The sequence below is a fragment of the Salvelinus fontinalis genome, unplaced genomic scaffold (assembly GCF_029448725.1).
Source record: "Salvelinus fontinalis isolate EN_2023a unplaced genomic scaffold, ASM2944872v1 scaffold_0267, whole genome shotgun sequence".
Taxonomy (NCBI): domain Eukaryota; kingdom Metazoa; phylum Chordata; class Actinopteri; order Salmoniformes; family Salmonidae; genus Salvelinus; species Salvelinus fontinalis.
The window spans coordinates 73,203-98,700 of record NW_026600476.1 but is presented as its reverse complement, the minus strand read 5'-3'; the positions used below and the strand labels follow the sequence as shown (position 1 = coordinate 98,700).

Below are 25,498 nucleotides of genomic sequence, written 5' to 3'. Positions count from 1 at the left end.
GCCAGGGTTACAGTAGTACAGAAAGTGTAGTATGTCAAAGCAGTGAAGAGAGTGGTAGAGGAAGATGGGTACAGGGTGAGGGATCCTGAGAGGATTCCTGTGAGGAGGCAGAGACCAAGAGAGAGTGATGGGAAGAATATGTGCTTCAGCAAGGTGGGCTTTTTAGCATTTATAGCTGTGGTTGTCAATTGTACTGCAGAAATTGACAACTTATTGCTCTCAAATTTGTGTACAAATTACTCCCTTGGTGAGCTTTTCTCCTTTGCCAAGATAATCCATCCACCTGACAGGTGTGGTGTATCAAGAAGCTTATTAAATGGCATGATCATCATTACACAGATGTACCTTGTGCTGGGGACAAGAGTAGCTGAGTAGGTGCTGCCTTGGCAGCAGCTAATGGGGATCCCTAATCAATACAAAAATGCCACTCTAAAATGTGCTGTTTTGTCACAACACAATGCCACACTCTCAAGTTTTGAGGGAGCATGCTATTTGGCAAGCGGACTGCAGGAATTTCCACCAGAGCTGTTGCCAGATAACTTAATGTTAATTTCTCTACCTTATGCCGCCTCCAACGTTGTTTTAGAGAATTTGTCAGTATGCCCAACCAGCCTCACATCTGCAGACTGCCGTGTATGGCGTTGTGGGCGTGTGGTTTGCTGATGTCAATGTTGTTAACAGAGTGCCCCATGGTGGTATCAGGGTTATGATATTGGCAGGCATAAGCTACAGAATACCAACACAATTGCATTTTATCGATGGCAATTTGAATGCACAGAGATCCCATGACAAGATCTTGAGGCCCATTGTCCTGCCATTTATCCGCCGCCATCACCTCATGTTTCAGCATGACAACGCATAGCCCCATGTCGCAAGGATCTGTACACAATTGAAAATGCTGAAAATGTCCCAGTTCTTCCATGGCCTGCATACTCACCAGACATGTCACCCTTTGAGCATGTTTTGGATGGTCTGGTACGACGTGTACGACAGCTTGTTTCAGTTCCCGCCAATATCCTGGAATTTTGCACAACCATTGAAGAGGAGTGGGACAACATTCCACAGACCACAATCAACATCAACGAATTCTATGCAAATGAGGTGTGTCCCGGGAATAGGCAGCGGCAGCTACCCACTTCTCCAGTGCTTAATTTGTACATTGGGAAGTGCCGGAACCAAAAGTGAGCCCAAGAGGTGGTGACCTGGGGGGCTCTGAGGTACCAGAACGCATTAAATTAAATACCTTTATAATAAAACCTGGAGTCTGGGGAAAAATGTGGCCTTTTGTAAATGGATTTCATGCAGTTCTACATCATTTTAGATGACTGGAGACTTTTGAAGAATATTTTTTAATACCTCACAAATGACCAAAATGACAGGCTACTTTGACACTAACAAACTGAGAATCTGAGATCAATAAAAACGACCTTGTCTCTAATCCATCAATAGCCTAGGCCAGGTGTGAGGAGAAACACATTGTACAATATGAGGAGGAAGTTATAGTCCTAAACAAGCTTTCCAGTTTCACTGACTCACCCAATGATGTGCAGCTCACTCACCGGCCAAAAGCTTCTCTCTCTTGCTTTACTTTGTAAAACTATGCTGTTTGCTCAATAGACCTATCTGGAAGTTGATAACTTGGTAACATACATACAGACTAGTATTTTCTTTTCAGCAGGATCCATTTGCTTTACAACCTGTGTTTTCCAGTGATTGTATTAGAAATATTGCTAAAGGCCTGTTTTGGCTGCATGCTGTTAACTGACAGATTTGCCACATGTTCCTGACTGTAGACATCCCTGGTGATTTGGCTACACACAATCCACAGCTAGGCTATTTTATTTAAATTAGCTATTGATCCTCTGTAGCTAAATACTCCTGGTGTAGTATTGGGAATGATTTCATTTCTTTTTGAACAGACTGCAGAGTGCTGCAGCACCTCCAGCACACTTCCCACAGCTATTATTCTATTCGGAAAATTACTCTGCTTTTATTAGGATTTTTACATTACAAACAGTGGAAATAATTTTTCATGCCACGAGGTAGGCTACCTGATCCTGGCAAATGGGTTCCAGAAAAAAGGACTACAAAACTGAGAGTTGCCTCCGGATCCGGCTCAAATTAAGCACCGCCCTTCTCATATAGGGCCGTCCCAAGGATCCCTGAATGCATGGACGGTTGCGCCAAAGATTTTATAACTAAACCAAGATGGACCACAGACGGTCGTTTACAATGGGAACAGATGAGTAAGTGGGCAATACCAAGCACGAGCTAGTGAGATCCTATTGGCGTGTTCTAGCACATATATCTGCATATTTCTGGTAGGAAACGCGTCTGTGACGCTTATGTGCAATAACTCAATTCGACTTTGCGTTCCTTCTAAACAATGCAATTTATTATTTTTTTACTTTTGCAAAGGGTGAAGTCTACAAAACTTAGTCCACTCTGTTCATAACAGATTTTAGTTTTGGGAGCAGAAAACTGTATTAAGATCAGATGTTTCATAGATTACAACATTTGCAGAATGTCGGCCAAAATCCATCTCGTTCCATCTTCTCCCACTGCCGGCCAGTGGGCTTCCTCTCACTACCTAATTTGGTAGTGAGTGGAAACGCTAAGCGGATGCTTCACATTTATACATCTTTTGAAATATCTGTCTCATTGTTCTATCTGTGGCTGCACTGTGGTAGTGGGGGAACAGGAAGTTCCAGACAGGCACACACCATTCTTCAGAATAAAGATGCTGTACAGTCTGTTTCTGTATTACTACAGGTATGTAATAGCTTTCTGTCAAACAGTGAACGTGATAACTATTTGACAAAGTCCCATAGCTAGAAACTTTGGGTTTGTCTGAATGGATCTAAATTTCGTCAAGGTAATTTAATAATCAATTTATTTGAGATTTCGGAGTTCATTTAGCATGTTATTGGTTTTGTGTAAAATTCACGACCTGGTTAAATGGCGGCGCCGACTCTGTCTGCGTCAAAGGACTTCAGTGCGGGTGCATCAGAGAGACAATTTCACGGACTCACAAACAGTAACCTCGTACTTTATGGTTTTGTGCATTTATGTGAATTGGTGAAATCTACTATAAGTTAAGCGCACTTAAGTTGTGCACCCTAATTTAAAGCGTCTACTTTGTCTAATTTGGATGAAGTCATGTTTTGTTGTCAATGCTTAGCTACCAGATCTATTGAAATGAGATCAGTGCTTGACTTGGACAGGAGCTCATCAGAGCTGAGTCCCGGCACCTCAAATTTCTACTGTTTGAGCTCATGTCCAAGAATATTAGTTCAACAGTATTGTGGAGCTCCTGCACCTAAATATAAACAGTACTGGCACCTATTTCAGTCCAAGTCATGTGGGGAATTAGATAATTGAACAAGAAGAAATATAATCTATTTTTAGAGAATAAAGTAAGTTCTGGAACTGTCAAGACAATAATTTGTCTGTTTCTCATTGTTACTACAGGCCGACTCAGATTAAGTCTGAGTCCGGTGACATCAACAGTGAGGACAGACCCAGCCTGCCTCTCTCCTTCCACAATGAGTTCAAACCTACAGTCACTGGGTACTGATTGTGATAGTGGAGCCCAGTTTGCACTGGAGGATCCAGAAATGGCATCAGTGAAGCTGGAAGACTGCAGTCAAACACTGGAGCTGAATGTCAACATTAAAGATGAAGAGGAGGAGAAGATTTGGGAATCTGTTTCTCATGGTAAGCACAGGTTCTGTCTAAGTGTGTTGTTCGTTCCAACTTCCCACTGTGTATGAAAAGTTGCTATAGAACTGTTTCATGATGAACTGTTTCAATGAGAAGGTAGATGTTATTTCATGCTACTGACACTTGCATGGTTTGATACCAGTATTGCCAGCATTTGTTTTATTCACTGGGCTATCTGGAGTCTTCAGAGAGTAGACTAAAGAAGTGAAGTAGACAAGCTGCCAATGTTTTTACATTTCTATGAAATGAGTCTGTGTAGTTACTAACCCTTGTGATAGTGAGTAGAGGATGACACGCCCCTTTTTAGCTTTCAACTCTTACCCACTTTTAGAGTAGTTTTATTCCCCTTTTTATTGTACAGCCTACTGGTATGAATACATATGTCACCCGGTACAGCCAGGTTCCAAGGTTCCTGCTTTCGGAGTTTTTCATAGCCACTGTGATTTTAGGCTGGGTTTCTGTAAAGCACTTTGTGACAACTGCTGATGTAAAAAGGGCTTTGTAAAATAAATTTGTTTGACATGTACAGTACCAGTCAAAAGTTTGGACACCTACTCATTCAAGCATTTTTCTTTCTTTCTACATTGTAGAATAATAGTGAAGACCTCAAAACTATGAAATAACACATGGAATCATGTAGAAACCAAAAGTGTTAAACAAATCCAAATATATTTGAGATTCATCAAAGTAGCCACCCTTTGCCTTGATGACAGTTTTGCCAACTTTTAGCATTCTCTCAACCAGCTTCATGAGGTAGTCACCTGGCATGCATTTCAATTAACAGGTGTGGCTTAAGTTAATTTGTGGAATATCTTTCCTTAATGCGTTTGAGCCAATCAGTTATGTTGTGACAAGGTAGGGGTGGTATACAGAAGATGGCCCTATTTGGTAAAAGACCAAGTCCATATTATAGCAAGAACAGCTCAAATAAGCAAAGAGAAACGACAGTCCATTACTTTAAGACATGAAGGTCAGTCAGTCCGGAACATTTCAAGAACTTTGACAGTTTCTTCAAGTGCAGTCGCAAAAACCATCAAGCGCTATCATGAAACTGGCTTTCATGAGGATCGCCACAGAAAAAGAAGACCCAGAGTTACCTCTGCTGCAGGGGATAAGTTCATTAGAGTTACCAGCCTCAGAAATTGCAGCCCAAATAAATGCTTCAGAGTTCAAGTAACAGACACATCAACAGTTCAGAGGAGACTGTGTGAATCAGGTATTCATGGTCGGATTGCTGTAAAGAACCCACTACTAAAGCACACCAATAAGAAGAGACTTGCTTGGGCCAAGAAACACGAGCAATGGACATTAGACCTGTGGAAATCTGTCCTTTTGGTCTGATGAGTCCAAATTTCAGATTTTTGCTTTTAACCGCCGTGTCTTTGTGAGATGCAGAGTAGGTGACCGGATGATCTCTGCATGTGTATTTGCTACCGTGAAGCGTGGAGGAAGTGTGATGTTGTGGCGGCGCTTTGCTGGTGACACTGTCTGATTTATTTAGAATTCAAGGCACACATAACCAGCATGGCTACCACAGCATTCTGCAGCGATACGCCATTCCATCTGGTTTGGGCTTAGTGGGACTCATTTGTTTTTCAACAAGACGACCCAACACACCTCCAGGCTGTGTAAGGGCTATTTGACTGAGAAGGAGAGTGATGGAGTTCTGCATCAGATGACCTGGCCTCCTCAATCACCAGACCTTAACGCAGTTGAGATGGTTTGGGATGAGTTGGATCGCAGAGTGAAGGAAAGCAGCCAACAATTGCTCAGCATATGTGTGAACTTCAAGACTGTTGGAAAAGCATTCCAGGTGAAGCTGGTTGGGAGAATGCCAAGAGTGTGCAAAGCTGTCAAGGCAAAATACAAGATATTTTGATTTGTTTAACACTTTTTGGTTACATGATTCCATGTGTTATTTCATAGTTTTAATGTCTTCACTATTATTATTCAATGTAGAAAATAGTAAAAATAAAGAAAAACCCTTGAATGAGTAGGTGTGTCCAAACTTTTGACTGGTACTGTATATTACACCAACTGACTGGTTCTTCTGATGTTCACACAGGAGACCATGTTGAGACATTCACTACATCCAGAGAGCAACAGCAGGAAGATCACAGAGCTAAGAGGTCTCACCAATGCCCACATTGTGACGAGATTTTCCCAATTCTATCAAAGTTAAAAATACACCTAAAAATACACACAGGAAAGAATATGTATTTTTGCACTGACTGTGGGAAGAAGTTTACAACATCAAAGGCTATGACAGGTCATCAGAGAGTACACACAGGAGAGAAGCCTTACTCTTGCTCTGACTGTGGAAATAGTTTTTCTCGACTGGGTGACCTAAAAATACATGAACGTATACATTCAGGAGAGAAGCCTTACTCCTGCTCTAATTGTGTTAAATGCTTCACAACATCAGGTAAGCTAAAAGTTCATCAGAGAACACACACAGGAGAGAAGCCATACTCCTGCTCTGACTGTAGAGCGAGTTTCTCTCAACTGAGCCACCTAAAACAGCATGAACGTATACACACAGGCGAGAAGCCTTACTCCTGCTCTGACTGTAGGAAGACTTTCTCTCAATCGAGCCACCTAAAACAACATGAACGTATACACACAGGAGAGAAGTCTTACTCCTGCTCTGACTGTGGAAAGTGCTTCATAACATCATCTGAGCTTAAAGTTCATCAGAGAACACACACAGGAGAGAAGCCTTACTTCTGTTCTGACTGTAGGGTTAGTTTCTCTCAACTGGGAAACTTAAAACAACATGAACGTATACACACAGGAGAGAAGCCTTACTCCTGTTCTGACTGTGGGGCGAATTTCTCTCAATCGTGCAACCTAAAAAATCATGAACGTATACACACAGGAGAGAAGCCTTATTCCTGCTCTGACTGTAGAAAGAGTTTCTCTCAAATGGGCCACTTAAAAAGACACCAAAGTATACATAAAGGAGAGTAGCCTTAATACTGCTGACTGTGCAAAATGTTTTAAATCATCAGCTGAGCTAAACGGTCATCAGAGATCACACACAGGAGAGAAGCCTTTCTTCTGCTCTTAATGTGGCAAGAGCTTTTCCCGATTGGGCAATGTAAAAACACACCAACGGCTACACACTTGAGAGAAGCCTCATCCGTTCTCTCAAACCAGCTGAGATTAGTCACCACTTAATTCTCATCTCATAAAATAATTGGCAACGTTGAATTGGATCAAATGAAGAAAGTGTAGAACACTATTTTAATCCTATTGTATCTCACTGTGAGAGAACAATGTAGAGGACAGGGAGCGTTATAAAATGTTAGCCTTTCTTTACTGATCAGTGTGCATCTTGTCAGTTTTGCTGTGTTCTTTTTAGCTTCTACTGTTTTTCTTCACATTTTCAAACAGCCATTTAAATTTTCCAACTGAGCTATACATGTGGGTGAGGTATTTTCTCGCCTGAGTAGCCTTGTTGCACTGCCAAAAATACAATTAAACCATCTAGTGTTCAGCGAAATAACAACACAATGTCAAATACAGGAAGCCTAGTCAAATAATTTACATCCAATCATGTTAACCGTTACTCTCTTGCGGGAATTCCACTAACGGTCCGTATGTAGCCAAACGTAGCTGCGTCTCATTCCTTTTGCTCAAATTGATTAATGGTTTAAAAAAAAGTAAAGCCCGCGTCCATATTGACACATACCAGCTCTACTGGTAGTACTACTACTACCAGCAGTACTACACCTGCACCTGTCGATGACACAACTTGTGTCAGCTTCCACGAGCACATCAATGCTAGCATCAGTACTTCTACATGTTTTGTTAGCCCAGCTTGCATGGACACTGACAGTTGTGAATCTGATGCAGCCAAAGAGCTACTGCCCCTTTATCCGGGAAAGCACCGAATAACAGACAGGGATGTTGGACCATCGAAGAGGTGCAAATATGATGAACTACATTGATTTGGAGTTCACTTATATTGGGAATAATGCCTGTCCTCAGCCACAGTGTCACATATCTCACAGCTCGATGAAACCTTCACTCTTAAGCAGACATTTAGAAAAAAAACATGCCAATTTGAAAAATAAGTCACAGGAGTTTTTTGAGCGAGAATTAAGACTTTTGAGTAGTAAGACATGTATAAAAGCAACAGATACCATTAATAAGAAGGGGCTAGAAACATCTTATACGTTGAGCTACCGAGTGGCTAGGACAGGCAAACACCATACTATTGTGGAGGACTTCATTCTTCCTGCTTCCGCAGATATGTCTGGGGGAAAAGGCCCAAAAAATTATAGTTTCACGATGCATCAGTGACATGCAGGAGATGTTTTGAAACAATTACTGCTTCGCATACAAGCCAGTGAATTCTATGCATTACAGCTGGATGAGTCAACAGACGTGGCGTGCATGGCACAGCTCCTGGTATATGTCCGTTTACGTTTTTGGGGGGTCATTTTAAGGAAGACATCCTCTTCTGGAAACCAGGACAACAGGAGATTATATTTTTAAAGTACTGGACAGCTTTGTGACATCAAATGGACTTTGGTGGTCAAGATGTGTTGGTATCTGTACTGATGGCGCGAAAGCCATGACATGGAGATATAGTGGAGTGGTAACGCTGGTGCAAGCAGTTGCTCCCGACGCTACTTGGGTACACTGCAGCATCCACCGAGAGGCTCTTGCTGCCAAGAGAATGCCTGACAGCTTGAAAGATGTTTTGGACACTACAGTGAAAATGGTTAACTTTGTTAAAGCATGGCCCCTGAACTCTCGTGCATTTTCTGCACTATGCAATGATATGGGCAGTGACCATGTAACGCTTTTACAACATACAGAAGTGCGCTGGTTATCAAGGGGCAATGTATTGACATGTTTTTTTAAATTGAGAGACGAGCTTCAAGTTTTCTTTACTGACCATAATTTTCACTTGTCTGACCGCTTGCATGATGAGTTCCTCACACGACTGGCCTATCTGGCCTATGTTTTTTCTCGCCTGAATGATCTGAATCGAGGATTACAGGGACTCTCCGCAGCTATATTCAATATGATGGACAAAATTGAGGCTATGATTAAGAAGTTGGAGCTCTTCTCCGTCTGCATTAACAAGAACAACACACAGGTCTTTCCATCATTGTATGATTTTTTTTGTGTGCGAAGAACTCAAGCTTACGGACAAATGTCAAATGTGATCTTGCGAAGCACCTGAGTGAGTTGGGTGTGCAATTACGCATGTACTTTTCTGAAACGGATGACACAAACAGCTGCATTCATTATCCTTTTCATGCCCTGCCTCCAGTCCACTTACCAATATCTGATCAAGAGAGCCTCATCAAAATTGCAACAAGTGGTTCTGTGAAAATGGAATTTAATCAGTAGCCACTGCCAGATTTCTGGATTGGGCTGCGCTCAGAGTGTCCTGCCTTGGCAAATCGCGCTGTTAAGACACTGATGCCCTTTGCAACCACGTACCTATGTGAGAGTGGATTCTCGGCCCTCACTAGCATAACAACTAAATACAGGTACAGACTGTGTGTGGAAAATGATTTGAGACTCTCTCCAATACAATCCAACATTGCAGAGTTATGTGCATCCTGTCAAGCACACCCTTCTCATTAACCCGTGGTGATTCATTCACAATTTTCAATGAACAAGTAAGGTTTTATATGTAAGATGGTTAAATAAAGAGCAAAATGTATTATTATTTGTGCCCTGGTCCTATAAGAGCTCTTTGTCACTTCCCACGAGCCGGGTTGTGACGACAACTCACACTAATTTCTTATGTTTAATAAATGTATCCTATAGTGAGTGTGTGGCTTACAATATTTGAGAGTGCGCTGACCCTGGTGCTAGAGGGGAGGGGGTACGCAGCTGGAGGTTGAATGTTTGAAGGGGTACGGGACTATAAACATTTTAGGAACCGCTGGTCTAGATAATCCCAGTTCCTGCTGTGTCATGCTGATGGGAAGACTAGGGTATGGAGAACCATGAGTACATGCATCCATGCCGTGTATCAACATTGCAGGCTGGTGGTGATGGTGTGGCGTGAGTTTTCATGGAACACATTGGGCCCCTTGATAAAAGTGGAGCAACGTTTTAATGCCACAGGATGTCTAAACATCATTGCCAATCAAGCAATTCATGGCAGCAATGTATCCAGTTGCAAAATTATTTTTTTCAGCAGGATTATGCCCCATGCCACAAGGCTTGTCCAGGAATGGTTCCACGAACATACGTGAATTCAGCTTACTGCAGTGGCCTGCTGAGTCACCAGATCTCAATCCAATTGTGCATCTGTGGGAGGAGATGAAAGGAGCTATTCGGAGTAGAAATCCACTCCCAGCCAATCCGACACAACTGTGGGAAGCATTGGAGTCATCATGGCCCAGCATCCCTGTGGGTTTCTTTCGACACCATGTAGAGTCCATGGCCTGACGAATTGAGGCTGTTCTGAGGACAAAGGGGATTTCAACTCAATATTAGGAAGGTGTTCCTAATGTTTTGTACAATCAGTGCAAAAGGAAAGTATTCAGACCCCTGGACTTTTTCCACATTTTGTTACGTTACAGCCTTACATTTTATTATTTTTAAATAATCCTAAATCTACACGCACACCAATAATGACAAATCGAAAACATTTTTTGTTGTTGTTGCAAATAATAAATAAGTATTCATACCCTTTGCTATGAGACTCGAAATTGTTCTCAGGTGCGTCCTGTTTCCATTAAGTATCCTTGTGATGTTTCAACAACTTGATTGGAGTCCACTTGGTAAATTCAATTCAAACAGGCACACACCTGTCTATATAAGGTCTGATAGTTGACAGTGCATGTCAGAGCATGGTGGCAGCATCATGCTGTGGGTATGTTTTTCAACGGCAGGGACTGAGACTAGTCAGGATCGAGGGAAAGTTGAACAGAGCAAAGTACAGAGAGATCCTTGAAGAAAACCTGCTCCCGAGTTCTCAGGACCTCACACTGGGGCGAAGGTTCACCTTCCAACAGGACAACGACCCTAAGCACAAAGCTAAGACGATGTTTGCAAAAATTTCTAAAAACCTGTTTTTGCGTTGTAATTTTGGGGTATTGTGTGTAGATTGATGAGGAAAACAATATTTAATAGATTTTAGAATTATGCTGTAATGTAACAAAATGTGGAAAAAGTCAAGGGGTTTGAATACTTTTTGAATGCACTGTCTCAGATAAAGATGATGTGGTGATCAGTTTTCAGCATTAGTTTCGGTGGATTATTTTTATATTACCAAACACGTTTTGTTTAATGATAAACAGGCTATTAATTGACTAGTGTTTATTAAATTGTCTTTTAATGCAAGATTCATTGTTTTAGTCGTTGATGAATTTATTTTAATAACTGTTGAAGTTAATTGATATGTTTGTACATTTAATTTGTTCTGGGCAACATATTCTCTTGTGAATAATTTTAAATGAAACAAACTGTTTTAAATGATATGGTGTCTATATATGAACCAAATTTGATCCTATTCACATTCTCACAAACAAATGGCCTACACAGTGTATATACAATTGTTGACATCCGATGGTCATTCTGATGGTGGGTTGCAAAATGCAGGATCCTTCCTAGTTGAACCCACCAGAGGGGGACTGTCATGACTGGCCTGTGAGGATCAGGTTATAGTGGATCCCGGTTCTACAGAGAGATCTCTCCCTCCCGAAGACGGGGAGAAGTATAGAGGGATTGATGGGGGGTTTATGACCTCACGCCCATCGTAAGGCAACAGCCCAACTCCATTATGTTCTCTAATGTGAGAGACTGGAATGTCTGTGTGCCTTAGGAAGAGGTTACAGCCCAAAACTACAGAACATCAAATAAATGGACTTTGAGACATGTATATTTGATCAACCACATGGTGGAAACAATGATGGATGGAATATGAAAATTAATGTCTATTTTATGATGTTTTTAAGAGTGAAATGAGGATGTTATAACGAAAACATTAACTTGAAGAGTTTTAATAATGTATATGTGATGTTGACATACTTTGTTGTGTAGAAAATATCCAGATGAAAGAGAATGTTTTGGTGACGATAAGACTGATTTTAGTTGTCCAAACGAGATCATAGTAAATCCTAATACCTTGTAACTAGCTACGCCCCAGGGAACCCAGAGAGTGTGTCATAAAGATGGAAACGCCCCTTTCTACTCTAGGGTATTAAACATGAGTTAAGAATTTACATATCAGACTAAGTTGACCACACGCTTCAGCCGAGGTCTACGGCTAGTCGTGACCCCGAAACGCAACACGAGGTTGAAGACAAAGTAAATCTCTGAACAATCAAGTTTATGGTGGAGTAGCTATTCTAAGTACTGTATCTAGGAAGTTGAATTTAAGCAGGACCATCCGGCTATTCTTTTCAAGTCACCGGTTGTCTACACGGCCCTCTTACCCACGTCGGGAGCATCGACACGGCTGATTAGCCTCCTCAGAAGCCCACTCTCACAGAACGAGTGCAAGGAAACTGACAACTAAGAGAAAGGACATTGTGACATCGTTTGGAAAATCAGAGATTTATACCTGAAGACGAATGAACAAGGCGTTGGCCAAACCTTTCCCACTAAGCGGAACTCGACCCACAAAGAGATACCCAACAGAGATCTTCAACACATAAATACATGCATTACACTTTTTACACATAACAGGGGCAGTTCAGGGCAAGGTGTTAGGGCTGAAACTAAGCATAGTTTACAAATGTATCCAAGTGTTGAATTTCTCTCTGTCTCTCTCTGTGTGTGTGTTTAAATCTCCATCTTGTGTTGGTCCACTAGGGACCTGTTGCCATTGTATGTAAGTTCTAACCAATAATCTAGACTGTTTGTGTATATGTGTCTTATGTTATCATTTAGCGTGTTAGTAAATAAATAATCAACTCAATTTGTGTGGTAAGGAATAATTAGTGAGACCCAGGTTTGTGCAGATTTACTAATTATGCGACATTCAGAATGAGACTGAGGAAATGAATTAATTGGTGACTGCTATGAAATCTATATGTTCTTTGAGTTATTTTGGGAAATGGTAACTCTTTAAACAGTAACTCATTAAACAAACTTCCCGTGGTGCTCCAGGTTACAGAGTTAATTGTTACAGGATTAATTTAATCACGTAATAATAAACAGTTAATTATACGATAAATAGCATGTCATCACATTAACGTCACGACATGTTGATGACCCCATGCGAGGAATCTAATATAAAACTTCAAATAGCCTAGACAGGTATGCTTCATCAATAACATTATTTAAATTGAACAATTACATTTGTGAGCTCATTAGAGCCAACTCCCACATTACTGATCTGGTATTGTTGGAAGTCCCGCCTTTGCTGGAATCCAGTGGGATTTCAGCTTTCAGGGATAAGTGGTGGTGTTGAATCCCAAGTAATTACATTTTTTTAAACATTTGGAGGAGCCCTCCAAACAGTAATCTTTGCCTCTCTGTCATGTTGTCAACAAGGCAGCTAGGTGCATCGACCAGAAACATGCATTTCTTTTCCATAACAAAACTTTACATGTTCAAACTATACTGAACAAAAATATAAACGCAACATGTAAAGATGTAAAGAAATGTTCCACATGCACAAAAAGCTTATTTCTCTCAAATTTTGTGCACAAATTTGGTTACATCCCTGTTAGTGAGCATTTCTCCTTTGCCAAGATAATCCATCCACCTGACAGGTATGGAATATCAAGAAGCTGATTAAACAGCATGATCATTACACAGGTGAACCTTGTAAACAGCAGGGGACCCTACAGATTTTAATGATTTTAATATAACTGAAATAACTGTTTGATACATGGAACTAGGAAGCACTGAATTAAGTGACATATGTGTTGTCATGTGTAAACAAGGGAGCTACTTTGTCCCAAAATGCTAATAGAATTCTAAGAATTCTTGAATTCTAATCCCCAATAGTAAGTGGGCCATTCTTGAATTCTAATTCCCCAATAGTAAGTGGGCCATTCTTGAATTCTAATTCCCCAATAGTAAGTGGGCCATTCTTGAATTCTAATTCCCCAATAGTAAGTGGGCCATTCTTGAATTCTAATTCCCCAATAGTAAGTGGGCCATTCTTGAATTCTAATTCCCCAATAGTAAGTGGGCCATTCTTGAATTCTAATTCCCCAATAGTAAGTGGGCCATTCTTGAATTCTAATTCCCCAATAGTAAGTGGGCCATTCTTGAATTCTAATTCCCCAATAGTAAGTGGGCCATTCTTGAATTCTAATTCCCCAATAGTAAGTGGGCCATTCTTGAATTCTAATTCCCCAATAGTAAGTGGGCCATTCTTGAATTGTTGTGGTAATGCTGTCCCTGGACTGTGGCATCTTATACAACTATTCAAAATGGAAATAGACAAATACATTTTTCATTGTATTTAACTGGTTTTACATAAGAAAACATAACATTATAGAAAAATACTGGTGGCTAGCAAAATGGCTTGTCCCCGTGGTGATGTGTAAAGGTGTAGTGACATGTTTTTGAGTAGATAAATGTAAATGTATTTTGAATGCCATGATTTAAACAAAAACATTGTATTTTCTGTAATGATAACCCAGAGGTTGACCAGCAAAAATGTATGTAGAATATTTATTTTTCATTAGTAATTCAATTACATTCATTGCAGTTATCCAAATACATTAATCATCAATGACTAAAATAGTGAATCTAGTTTTAAAAGACAATTTAATAAACACATGTATTTGTTTTATAACCTGTGTATCATTAAACAAAAACCATTTAGTAGGAATAAAAGTATCCACTCAAACTAATGTTGAAAACTGATCATCACACCATCTCTATCTGATACATGTTGTGTCTACCAGCTCATTCCCACAGAAAACGGATCATCACACCATCTCTATCTGACACGTGTCTACTAGCTCATTCCCACAGAAAACTGCAGAGGGAAGCAGTACCACCAAGTCAACCATCACACTCCATTGTTTTAACAAGAGATCCCTCAGAGGGATTTCAACGCTAAGGCCAAATCCAAGGTAATCTCAATATCTTTACAGTAGAAGCTAAAAAAACACACCAGAACTGACAAGGTGCAGACTGATCAGTAAAGTAAAGATAGGCTAATGTTCTATAATGCTCCCTTTCCTCTGCACAGTTCTCTCACAGTGAGAAACTATAGGATTACAATAGTGTGTTACTCTCTCTGAATGTTATCAAATTCACTGTTACCACTTCCTTTATGAGATGAGAATGAAGTGATGGAGTGACTTTAATCTTAACTGGCCTGAGAGAACTGATGAGGCTTCTTTCCTTTATGTATACGTTGGTGTGTTATTAAGTTGCTCTGTTGAGAGAAACTCTTCCCACAGTCAGAGCAGGAGTAAGGCTTCTCTCCTGTGTGTGTTCTCTGATGAACTTTTAGCTCAGATGATGTTGTGAAGCATTTCACACAGTCAGAGCATGAGAAAGCCTTCTCTCCTGTATGTATAAGTTGGTGTGTTTTTAAGTTGCTCTGTTGAGAGAAACTCTTCCCACAGTCAGAGCAGCAGTAAGGCTTCTCTCCTGTGTGTGTTCTCTGGTGAACTTTTAGCTCAGCTGATGTTGTGAAGTACTTCCCACAGTCAGAGCAGGAGTAAGCCTTCTCTGCTTTATGTATATGTTGGTGTGATTTTAAGCTGCTTTGATGAGAGAACCTCTTCCCACAGTCAGAGCAGGAGTAAGGCTTCTCTCCTGTGTGTATACGTTGGTGTGACTTTAAGCTGCTCTGTTGAGAGAAACTCATCCCACAGTCAGAGCAGTAGTAAGGCTTCTCTCCTGTGTGTGTTCTCTGATGAACTTTTAACTCAAATGATGATGTGAAGCATTTTCCACAGTCAGAGCAGTAGTAAGGCTTCTGTCCTGTGTGTATATGTTTGTGCGAGTTTAAGCTGCTCTGTTGAGAGAAACTCTTCCCACAGTCAGAGCAGGAGTAAGGCTTCTCTCCTGTGTGTATACGTTGGTGTCTTTTTAAGTGACCCAATCCTGAGAAACTCTTCCCACAGTCAGAGCAGGAGTAAGGCTTCTCTCCAGTGTGCACTCTCTGATGAACTGTCAGAGCCCTTGATGTTGTGAAGCGTGTCCCACAGTCAGTGCAGGAATAAGGCTTCTCTCCTGTGTGTATTTGTAGGTGTATTTTTAGCGTTGATAGAAATGGGAAAATCTCCTCACAATGTGGGCAGTGGTGAGACCTCTTAGCTCTATGATCTTCCTGCTGTTGCTCTCTAGATGTAGATAATGTATCAACATGGTCTCCTGTGTGAACAACATCAGAAGAACCAGTCAGTTGGTGTGATATACATGTCAAATGTATACATGCCATATCATCCTCCACTCATTATCACAAGGGTTAGTAACTAAAAGGGTTGGGGTCAATTCAATTTTTAATTACAGTCAATTCAAATAAACCAAATTTCTATTTTAAATGTTCCTCTTTGAAAAGCACTGAAGAAAATTGTAATTAAAGTTATCTTCCTGAAATAACTGGAATTTAATAAAACAAATTCTGACAATACTAGTGTCAAACTATGCAAGTCTCAGTAGAATGAAGTAACATCTACCTTCACACTGAAACAGTTCATCATGAAACAGTTCTACTGTAACATTTCATGCACAGTGGGGAGTTGGAACGAACAACACAAGCAATAGAATGTCAGGGGTCATGTGTGAGTCAGAATTACAGAATTCTACCTAGCAATAGACTGGGCGATAACTTATGGAGGTCTGGCTTATGAAGATAACTTATAGATAGAACCTGCTCTTACCATGACTAACAGATGTAGCAATCTTCTCCTCCTCTTCTTCATCTTTAATGTTGACATTCAGCTCCAGTGTTTGACTGCAGTCTTCCAGCTTCACTGATGCCATCTCTGGACCCTGCAGTGCAAACTGGGCTCCACTGTCACAATCAGGACCCAGTGAATGTAGGTTTGGACTCAGTGTGGAAGGAGAGAGACAGGCTGGGTTTGTCCTCACTGTTGATGTTACCAGCCTCAGACTTAATCTGAGTTGGCCAGTAGTATTAAAGAGAAACGGAAACAAAAGTTATTTTCTTGACAGTTCTTGCACTTTCTTTAAAAAAAATATATATTTTTTTGTATATTGTTCAACTATCTAATTTCAACAGCTCAAGTAGCTAAGCATTGACAACATTCATTCACAGTAGACAAGTGCACACTTTAAATTACACAACATTAGTGCACTTAACCTATAGTAGATTTCCTACATTAAAATAATGCATAAATTAATCACAAACCATCTAGTACAAGGTTACAGTATGTTGTAGGCAGCACTATGTACTATTATACTGAATAACCTTGTCTACACTGTATTGTTTCACTCAAAAACCATTGGTCAGTGGTGGAAAAAGTACTAAATATTCATCCTGGAGTGAAAGTAAAAAGTGAAAGTAAATGTCATACATCAAATTCCTAATATTAAGCAAACCAGATGATTTTCTAGTTTATGTATTTATTTACAGACGGAAGGGGCGCACTCCAACACTCAGACATAATTGACAACTGTGTGTGTCTCCCCTTCTCCTAGGCCCATTTTATGGAGACATATTTATTGGTATGTTTGTCATTGTTAGCAGAGTAGACTAGGCTACCCTGGATTTATTTCGATTTAACAAATATTCTGCTAATGTCTCCAGTCATATAGAGTGTAATAGAATCGCATGAAATGTGTTTCTAAAAGGCCAAGAAACGTATCTGATATAGCTCGCCTTTTCTACGCAACTACGTGCTCAGCCATGCATTGAACAGTATTCTTTGCAAACAGCGATTGAGTTATATTATTATGCTAAATTATGACTATACAATCTACTGTCTCAGCGCTCTACCAACAATTCCTTCGACCAAATGGCTTGGCTTTTGCTCTGACATGCACTGTCAACTGTGGGACCTTATATAGACAGGTGTGTGCCTTTCCAAATCATGTCCAATGCATTGAATTTACCCCAGGTGGACTCCAATCAAGTTGTAGAAACATCTCAAGGATGATCAATGGAAACAGGATGCACCTGAGCTCAATTTCGAGTCTCATGTAAATAAGGTATTTCTGTTATTTATTGATTTTACATTTGCAATTCCTTAACCTGTTTTCGCTTTGTCATTATGGGGTATTGTGTGTAGATTGATGAGGAAAACTCATCAATTTTTTCTAAATAAAAATATTTTAGAATAAGGCTGTAACGTAACAAACTGTGGAAAAAAGAAAAAGGGTCTGAATACGTTCCGAATGCACTGTACTCGTGGGTAAACAAAACAACCTGGTGGGTTAGTATTATGGATAGAGCTAGCTAGCAATTGCATTTTTATTCATCAAGATGGCCAAGCTTTGTGTGGTAGCAGGTTGTAGCAACACTTGCTGTGCAAATGTGACTCTATGGCCACGCAAATGAAACGCTTTAAAAAGTGGGATACATTTGTGGCCACAATGCGGGCGAATGTGACATCTACTCGTCAATCTGCGGGGGACATTAAACTTTCATGGCTATCAACAATGGAAGGAGGGCTTCAGCAAAACGTTACTTTTCAAAGTGGATCCTGTCCATACCAACAACGTGGTTAGAAAGTATCACAAACAGCCAGCAGCAGCAAAGACCGAGCATTATAGCTTCACCAGGTAACTTAAATAGAAGAGCATAGCTTACTACGCTAGCTAGCTACAGAGCTACCGCATTCAGATCACGTCTTCCATCTAAATCAACTTGGACATCTCTTCTTCATGTGATTTTACACCTAACACCTAACCACACTGATTAATGCTAAAGTAACATATCTGCTAGAATTTGGTAGCTAACTGCTGTTGGTGTCACACTATAAATCCTGCAAACATACGGGATAAAATAGTAGTTTTGGTCACGATGGAGGTTAATGTTTACGTATAGAGCCAGGTACGTGCACAGAAAGGGCTCTCCCTCTGCAGAGTACATTCACATTTGCCCTTCCAGTCTCCAAAATGCCCTTTTCGGCGGTGGTGTGTTATATACACTGCTCAAAAAAATAAAGGGAACACTAAAATAACACATCCTAGATCTGAATGAATGAAATATTCTTATTAAATACTTTTTTCTTTACATAGTTGAATGTGCTGACAACAAAATCACACAAATTATCAATGGAAATCAAATTTATCAACCCATGGAGGTCTGGATTTGGAGTCACACTCAAAATTAAAGTGGAAAACCACACTACAGGCTGATCCAACTTTGATGTAATGTCCTTAAAACAAGTCAAAATGAGGCTCAGTAGTGTGTGTGTGGCCTCCACGTGCCTGTATGACCTCCCTACAACGCCTGGGCATGCTCCTGATGAGGTGGCGGATGGTCTCCTGAGGGATCTCCTCCCAGACCTGGACTAAAGCATCCGCCAACTCCTGGACAGTCTGTGGTGTGGCGTTGGTGGATGGAGCGAGACATGATGTCCCAGATGTGCTCAATTGGATTCAGGTCTGGGGAACGGGCGGGCCAGTCCATAGCATCAATGCTTTCTTCTTGCAGGAACTGCTGACACACTCCAGCCACATGAGGTCTAGCATTGTCTTGCATTAGGAGGAACCCAGGGCCAACCGCACCAGCATATGGTCTCACAAGGGGTCTGAGGATCTCATCTCGGTACCTAATGGCAGTCAGGCTACCTCTGGCGAGCACATGGAGGGCTGTGCGGCCCCCCAAAGAAATGCCACGCCACACCATGACTGACCCACCGCCAAACCGGTCATGCTGGAGGATGTTGCAGGCAGCAGAACGTTCTCCACGGCGTCTCCAGACTCTGTCACGTCTGTCACATGTGCTCAGTGAGAATTTGCCAATCTTGGTGTTCTCTGGCAAATGCCAAACGTCCTGCACGGTGTTGGGCTGTAAGCACAACCCCCACCTGTGGACGTCGGGCCCTCATACCACCCTCATGGAGTCTGTTTCTGACCATTTGAGCAGACACATGCACATTTGTGGCCTGCTGGAGGTCATTTTGCAGGGCTCTGGCAGTGCTCCACTTGCTCCTCCTTGCACAAAGGCGGAGGTAGCGGTCCTGCTGCTGGGTTGTTGCCCTCCTACGGCCTCCTCCATGTCTCCTGATGTACTGGCCTGTCTCCTGGTAGCGCCTCCATGCTCTGGACACTACGCTGACAGACACAGCAAACCTTCTTGCCACAGCTCGCATTGATGTGCCATCCTGGATGAGCTGCACTACCTGAGCCACTTGTGTGGGTTGTAGACTCCGTCTCATGCTACCACTAGAGTGAAAGCACCGCCAGCATTCAAAAGTGACCAAAACATCAGCCAGGAAGCATAGGAACTGAGAAGTGGTCTGTGGTCACCACCTGCAGAACCACTCCTTTATTGGGGGTGTAATTTCCACCTTTTGTCTATTCCATTTGCACAACAGCATATGGAATTTATTGTCAATCAGTGTTGCTTCCTAAGTGGACAGTTTGATTTCACAGAAGTGTGATTGACTTGGAGTTACATTGTGTTGTTTAAGTGTTCCCTTTATTTTTTTGAGCAGTGTATATATTTTTGTGTGTTGTTCTGAACCCACTGCCCGCAAGTCTTTTATAAATTCTCATCTTTGCTTCAGAACCAAAACGTTGCACGTCTTGATTGTTGATCAATGACTGTAGAAAAGGCCCATGGCGTTGGTGGAAGGAATCCTTTAATTCATGGCACTTGCTCAGCTGGGTCAGGGGCGCTTTAATTAGATCAGGTGGAAATGTCTGACAGATCTCAACTCATTAAAAGGAGGAAATCGCCATCGCCCGATCTCGCTGCTTCCTCTTCCTTAACTCCGTCTAATCCAGACGTTCTGTGCGTCCATGAATCCACGTAAATCCACCGAATCTGTTACCTTTCATCTGAACTATCTGTTGCGATCGGGAGAGCGGGCCATCAGTTATTGTTTATAGTTATTACCGCGGAGCGCGGTTTGGAGCGCACGCTTCAAACCTATTGTGTGATGTAAATGGTCAATGATCACGGCCCTACAGATCATCACAGGCCAATTATGCCATTTGATATATGGTTAATATGTAATGAAATTACATGTACACATGAGGACAAAATTGAAAGGGTGAAATATGAAACGTCATTGTTTGCTGAACTGATCAATTCTGATATCAAACTGATGGGGATTATAGACTGAATAACCCATCACTGATTGAATTATTTATATTCTTCTAATGATTATGATGAATAGTTACGAGCCTAAATGACTCAAGGATGATTCCTATTGACTTCTTATTTAACTGAATTGCTGAATTACCTAATTATATTAATAATGAATGATTGTTATAATTTGGTGTTTTTGATTATGAATTTGATTGGATACATGTTATTCTGTTTCCTTTGTTATGCAGCACAGACTACCCAGTAAATATACCACTTTATGGTTAAAGGAATTCCTGCCCCAGTCTCATCCATTCCTCTGTCACCTGACCCGTGACTACCTGTTCACCTTCTCTGTCAGTCATCCTACCTGTCCAGCTACCCACACAGATTCCACTAATCTTTCAATGACAGTCAGCAAAAAAAAGTACGTGTTTCATTTCCTCCAGTTTGGCAAAAACAGAGTAGGCCTACGTTTATCATCCATATAGAATACAGTTTAGCAGCAATCTACTACCACCTCGTCTCTACCACCGACTCCTCTTTGCCAAAACCTGGTGATTTGATTGATAATTTTCCTATTTCATACAGGCTTTGTTTGGGTACCTACTGGCTATATGTCTATAGATAAGCAGCTGTTAAATCACACTGCCTTCAATATCATAGGATGAAGATTTAACATGGTGAATTTATGATATTTGTGAGGAAGAACAGGGCTACCCGGCTGGCAACAAGCATATGCACTCTGCAGGCAGGCTGCCCTCCACAGTGATGGCTGGTGCAGACAGCACATGCTTTCCATCTGATCCTGCAACCTCCTCTGCTACAAGTAGCTGTATGATTCTGACATGATATATCCCTACTTGATTCTGCTCTGGACTCCAGAGAAGTGACATGATATTGCCTGCTAACATGAGATGACTTTCAGCTCCAAATGCAGGTGTAAAACGCAGTTTGTTTCTGTAGCCTACCTTGCCTTTTATGGCTGTAATGACAGGCTACATTTGCATAGCAATTGTGCACTCATGTTTGCGTGTGCATGCATATTGCACAATATTGTACCAGTCCTCTTTGTGGGTCGCGGGTCAAAAAAGTTTGCAAACCACTGGGATAACGATAGTGGCATTAAAAGGAGTTGGGTTGGCTATAGTCATGGTAGGATACATGATAGTGGCAACAAATGGAGTTGGGTTGGCTATAGTCATGGTATGATACATAATAGTGGCAAAAAATTGAGTTTGGTTGGATATAGTCATGGTAGGCTACAGTATGTCTTACAATCTTCTATTTTGACTGGAATTCAGAAGCCTTTTTAAACCTCAATTACACTTGAAGTTTTGCATTTCCTGTTCTAAATAGTTTATCTGAATACTTTACTCCTCAGATGGTGCTGCTTTCCCCTCTTCTTGTAATAATAGCTCAACAGAGCCCCACAGTGGAGGTGTCATAATACCCATAAAACCTAGCGGTCAAGAAAGGAAACGGTTCCAATCCATAGGGGATTTCTATTATGATTTTTGTCATTCATTTGCATTGAAGAGCACATAAAGAACATGTACCACACATACACAACATATATTTGCTGTCTTTACAAAGGAGCGGAATTACATTCACATGTTAAGGGTACATTTTGCCCGTATAGAGCAAATATTTCAAGAGTCTGAATAAGAATACCCTTTGGATGAAGCCACAGAAAAACAGAAATCATTTTTTTAAATCCAGAAATTACAGAATAAGAGCAGTACGTTATGTCAGGAACTGTGGCCAGATCATAGGGGATTTGTTGATAACCATGTAAATCTCTTTTCTCCAATATATTTGGCTCTATTTCCTCTCAGATTTTAAAATGCTAATTACAGTCAAAGTAGACATCATGAAAAACTACAATTCCCTGCAAGCTCCTGCACGTCATCTCTAGCTGACACCTTTGCTAACAGGTATTGTGTCAATTTAAAACTTGCACAAGACAGTACACAGAATTGGGAATTTAAATAAATGTAGACAATTTATTCATTACTACATTTAGCTAACATCAAATAGTTAATCCAGAGATTCTTACATTTTCCTCACTTGGCAGTCTCATCCAGATCAACATGGTATTTGTAGTTCTTTATGATAGCCACATTAGAAGCTAATTAGCATTTCTTTTTTTGGGAGGGGGTTAAATACAGGCAAATATATTGATAAAAGTCACCTTGTCCTAGAGAGATTTACAATGTTATCAAAATGTCACGCCAGGGTAAATCTACATGAAACACAGCCCTTATTCTCAGTGTTTCTAAAATCCCCCATGGGAACAATGAATGGTGGAAAAACGATTGGAAGCATTTCATGTTTGACTGCTAGGTTTTTATGGGTATTAGGAAAGGATGGGGGGGATACATACAACTGAATGCCTTCAACTGAAATGTGTCTTCCACATTTATCTGAATCAAAGAGGTGGGGGGGCTCCCTTAAATTGACATCCACATCTTCGGCGCCCGGGGAACAGTGGGTTAAAATGCCTTGCTCAGGGACAGAACGACACATTTTAACCTTGTCAGCTCGGGGATTCGATCCAGCAACCTTTCAGTTACTGGCTCAACACTCTAACCACTAGGTACTCTATGAGTCTGTGACCACAGTTGCTGGGAATTCTTTTTTGGGGGCTGCCCTTTTTTAGCTTGAGCACATGCTCCCCAAAAGGTCTGTGCATGGCTCTGTATAGAGCCCTGTGGCTGGGGTCAAAACTGTGTGTGTGTGGATGGTGTGCTAAACCAAGATGTGGCCATGTATTCCATCGTGGATCGGTTGCCATTTTGGAGTTGTCCAGGAGCCAGGTTTTCTTTAGAGGGGTGGATTTTGCTCAATGGGAAAGTTTATTTTGGAAGTTAAGGACCAATGCTGTCACAGTTGCTTCTTGTTGAAGAGGCATCAGCTAACCTTAGCTTGCTCCGATTCTGAATTAATTTGTGTCCGTTTCTTTCTAGCTCGCAAAATAAGTGAGCTAGACTTTGTTTGGTCCTGCCATGTATCGATAACATAGCCAAGTTTGTCACTGGTATGGGTTAAATATCCTAAACCTAGACAGTGATAGCAGCAAGCTAAAACCAGGGAGAGGGGGGAGATAATTTAGGTTCTGTTTCACCTGCTGCTGGCTTGATAACGTTTTTCCACATGCAATTGATTAAATGAGATTTGTATTCTCTAAAGATTGTAATTGTGTTCATATCTGATGAATATTGAAGAAAAATGATCACAATCATCACAGCCATTTGTCATACCAAAATGTGAACTACAATTTGGTGCGCACCATTTTACCATGTACAGTAGGCAGTAAACTCACCATGTGTCATCAAAATTACCATCTTGTGTACGTGGTTTATATATGAGGGGAGCATAAATTGTACAATTGTAAACGAAAAAATAATGTTATAAGTTAGAACCCATGTATATTAGTTAATATACTGTACCAACTACATAAATATATGATCGGTCCATTGTCTTCTATCTGGACTTTAAAACGCAGACAGCGGACGCCGCCATTTTACCAGCTCGTGAGAGAATTGTTTTACACAACCAATAACCATATTAAACGAACTCAGAAATCTCAAATAAATATATTATTTTTAAATTACCTTGACGAAATTGTGTACATTAACTCAGACAAACCCCAAATCTCAAGCTATATGACTTCGTTTTCACCACGACACAAAAATAACACATAAAATCTGGTAATCTCTTGACGGATTTGTTACCTATCATGTTATGACATGTTCTGTCGATATTAGGAAGTGTAAACGTGCTATTACCAACCTGTAGTAATAGATAGAAACGGAGACAAAAATGATCGTCTTCACATCTGCTGCTCTCTTTAATCTGAACAATGGTGCGCATCCATAGAGATGGATAGAGGACTCATCTTTGTATCTGTGTCATTATAGCGTCTGTGACAGAATATGCAGCGGCATTGAGGGGATTCGATTAATCTGGCCTTGGCGCCCGGATAGGCGTGTATTTGCAAGGGGTGAAAATTGATGGCAGTCGTTTTGGAACTGGGCTGCCTTCCAGGCGGGAGACAGGTGCCACATTCAAAGCCCACAGGGAAGTCTCCTCAAAACAAAAGTGTTGTAATTAAGCACTTGGCGCAATGAGTAGGATTCTGTGTTTTCACATGAAAAAATTCTAACAAGTATTTTATGGAAGAGATGTATGTTTCTGGATGATGCACCTTGTTGACTAAATGACAGAACAGTAATCTGCACCTTTCTATTTGAGAAGAGCGCTTCTCCCTTGCCGCATTTGCCTGTTCACCGTTTACATCACAGGCCATAAAACGGTGCCCTGTGGCTCAGCATAATCGAATATGCCCATTCTCCATTTGAAGTGGTACATTTTCTTCTTCACTATTGGCTTATCCCTCCTGATGACCCAGTTGGACATGACTCCAACTGAGTCACCAGGAGATCTCAGCCAATGAATTTTGAAGTCCCACCCAGTTGACTACATTAAAATGGTGGAAGCCCACAATGCATTTAGTTATAATAAGAACTAGAGACAGCCTCCAAGATGGCCGACCGTTGTTTTGAACTTTATCTACTCACAGTTGCATATGCCTGTTCATGGAGGCTGACATCTTGCTAGTTCCGGTTTCAGGAGCCCATTAGT

General features: G+C 41.0%; 1 protein-coding gene across 1 annotated transcript; it reads right to left on the bottom strand.

Annotated features, from left to right (window-relative positions):
- Positions 1 to 14,323: 14,323 nt before the first annotated feature.
- On the bottom strand, positions 14,324 to 16,739 carry LOC129845276 (gastrula zinc finger protein XlCGF17.1-like). Its single transcript, XM_055913150.1, has 2 exons — positions 16,509 to 16,739; positions 14,324 to 15,999 (listed from the first exon to the last, which is right to left on the bottom strand). Exons 1-2 carry the CDS (start codon positions 16,609 to 16,611, stop codon positions 14,984 to 14,986), a joined length of 1,119 nt encoding a protein of 372 aa, XP_055769125.1. The 5' UTR covers positions 16,612 to 16,739; the 3' UTR covers positions 14,324 to 14,983.
- Between the last annotated feature and the right edge of the window lie 8,759 nt (positions 16,740 to 25,498).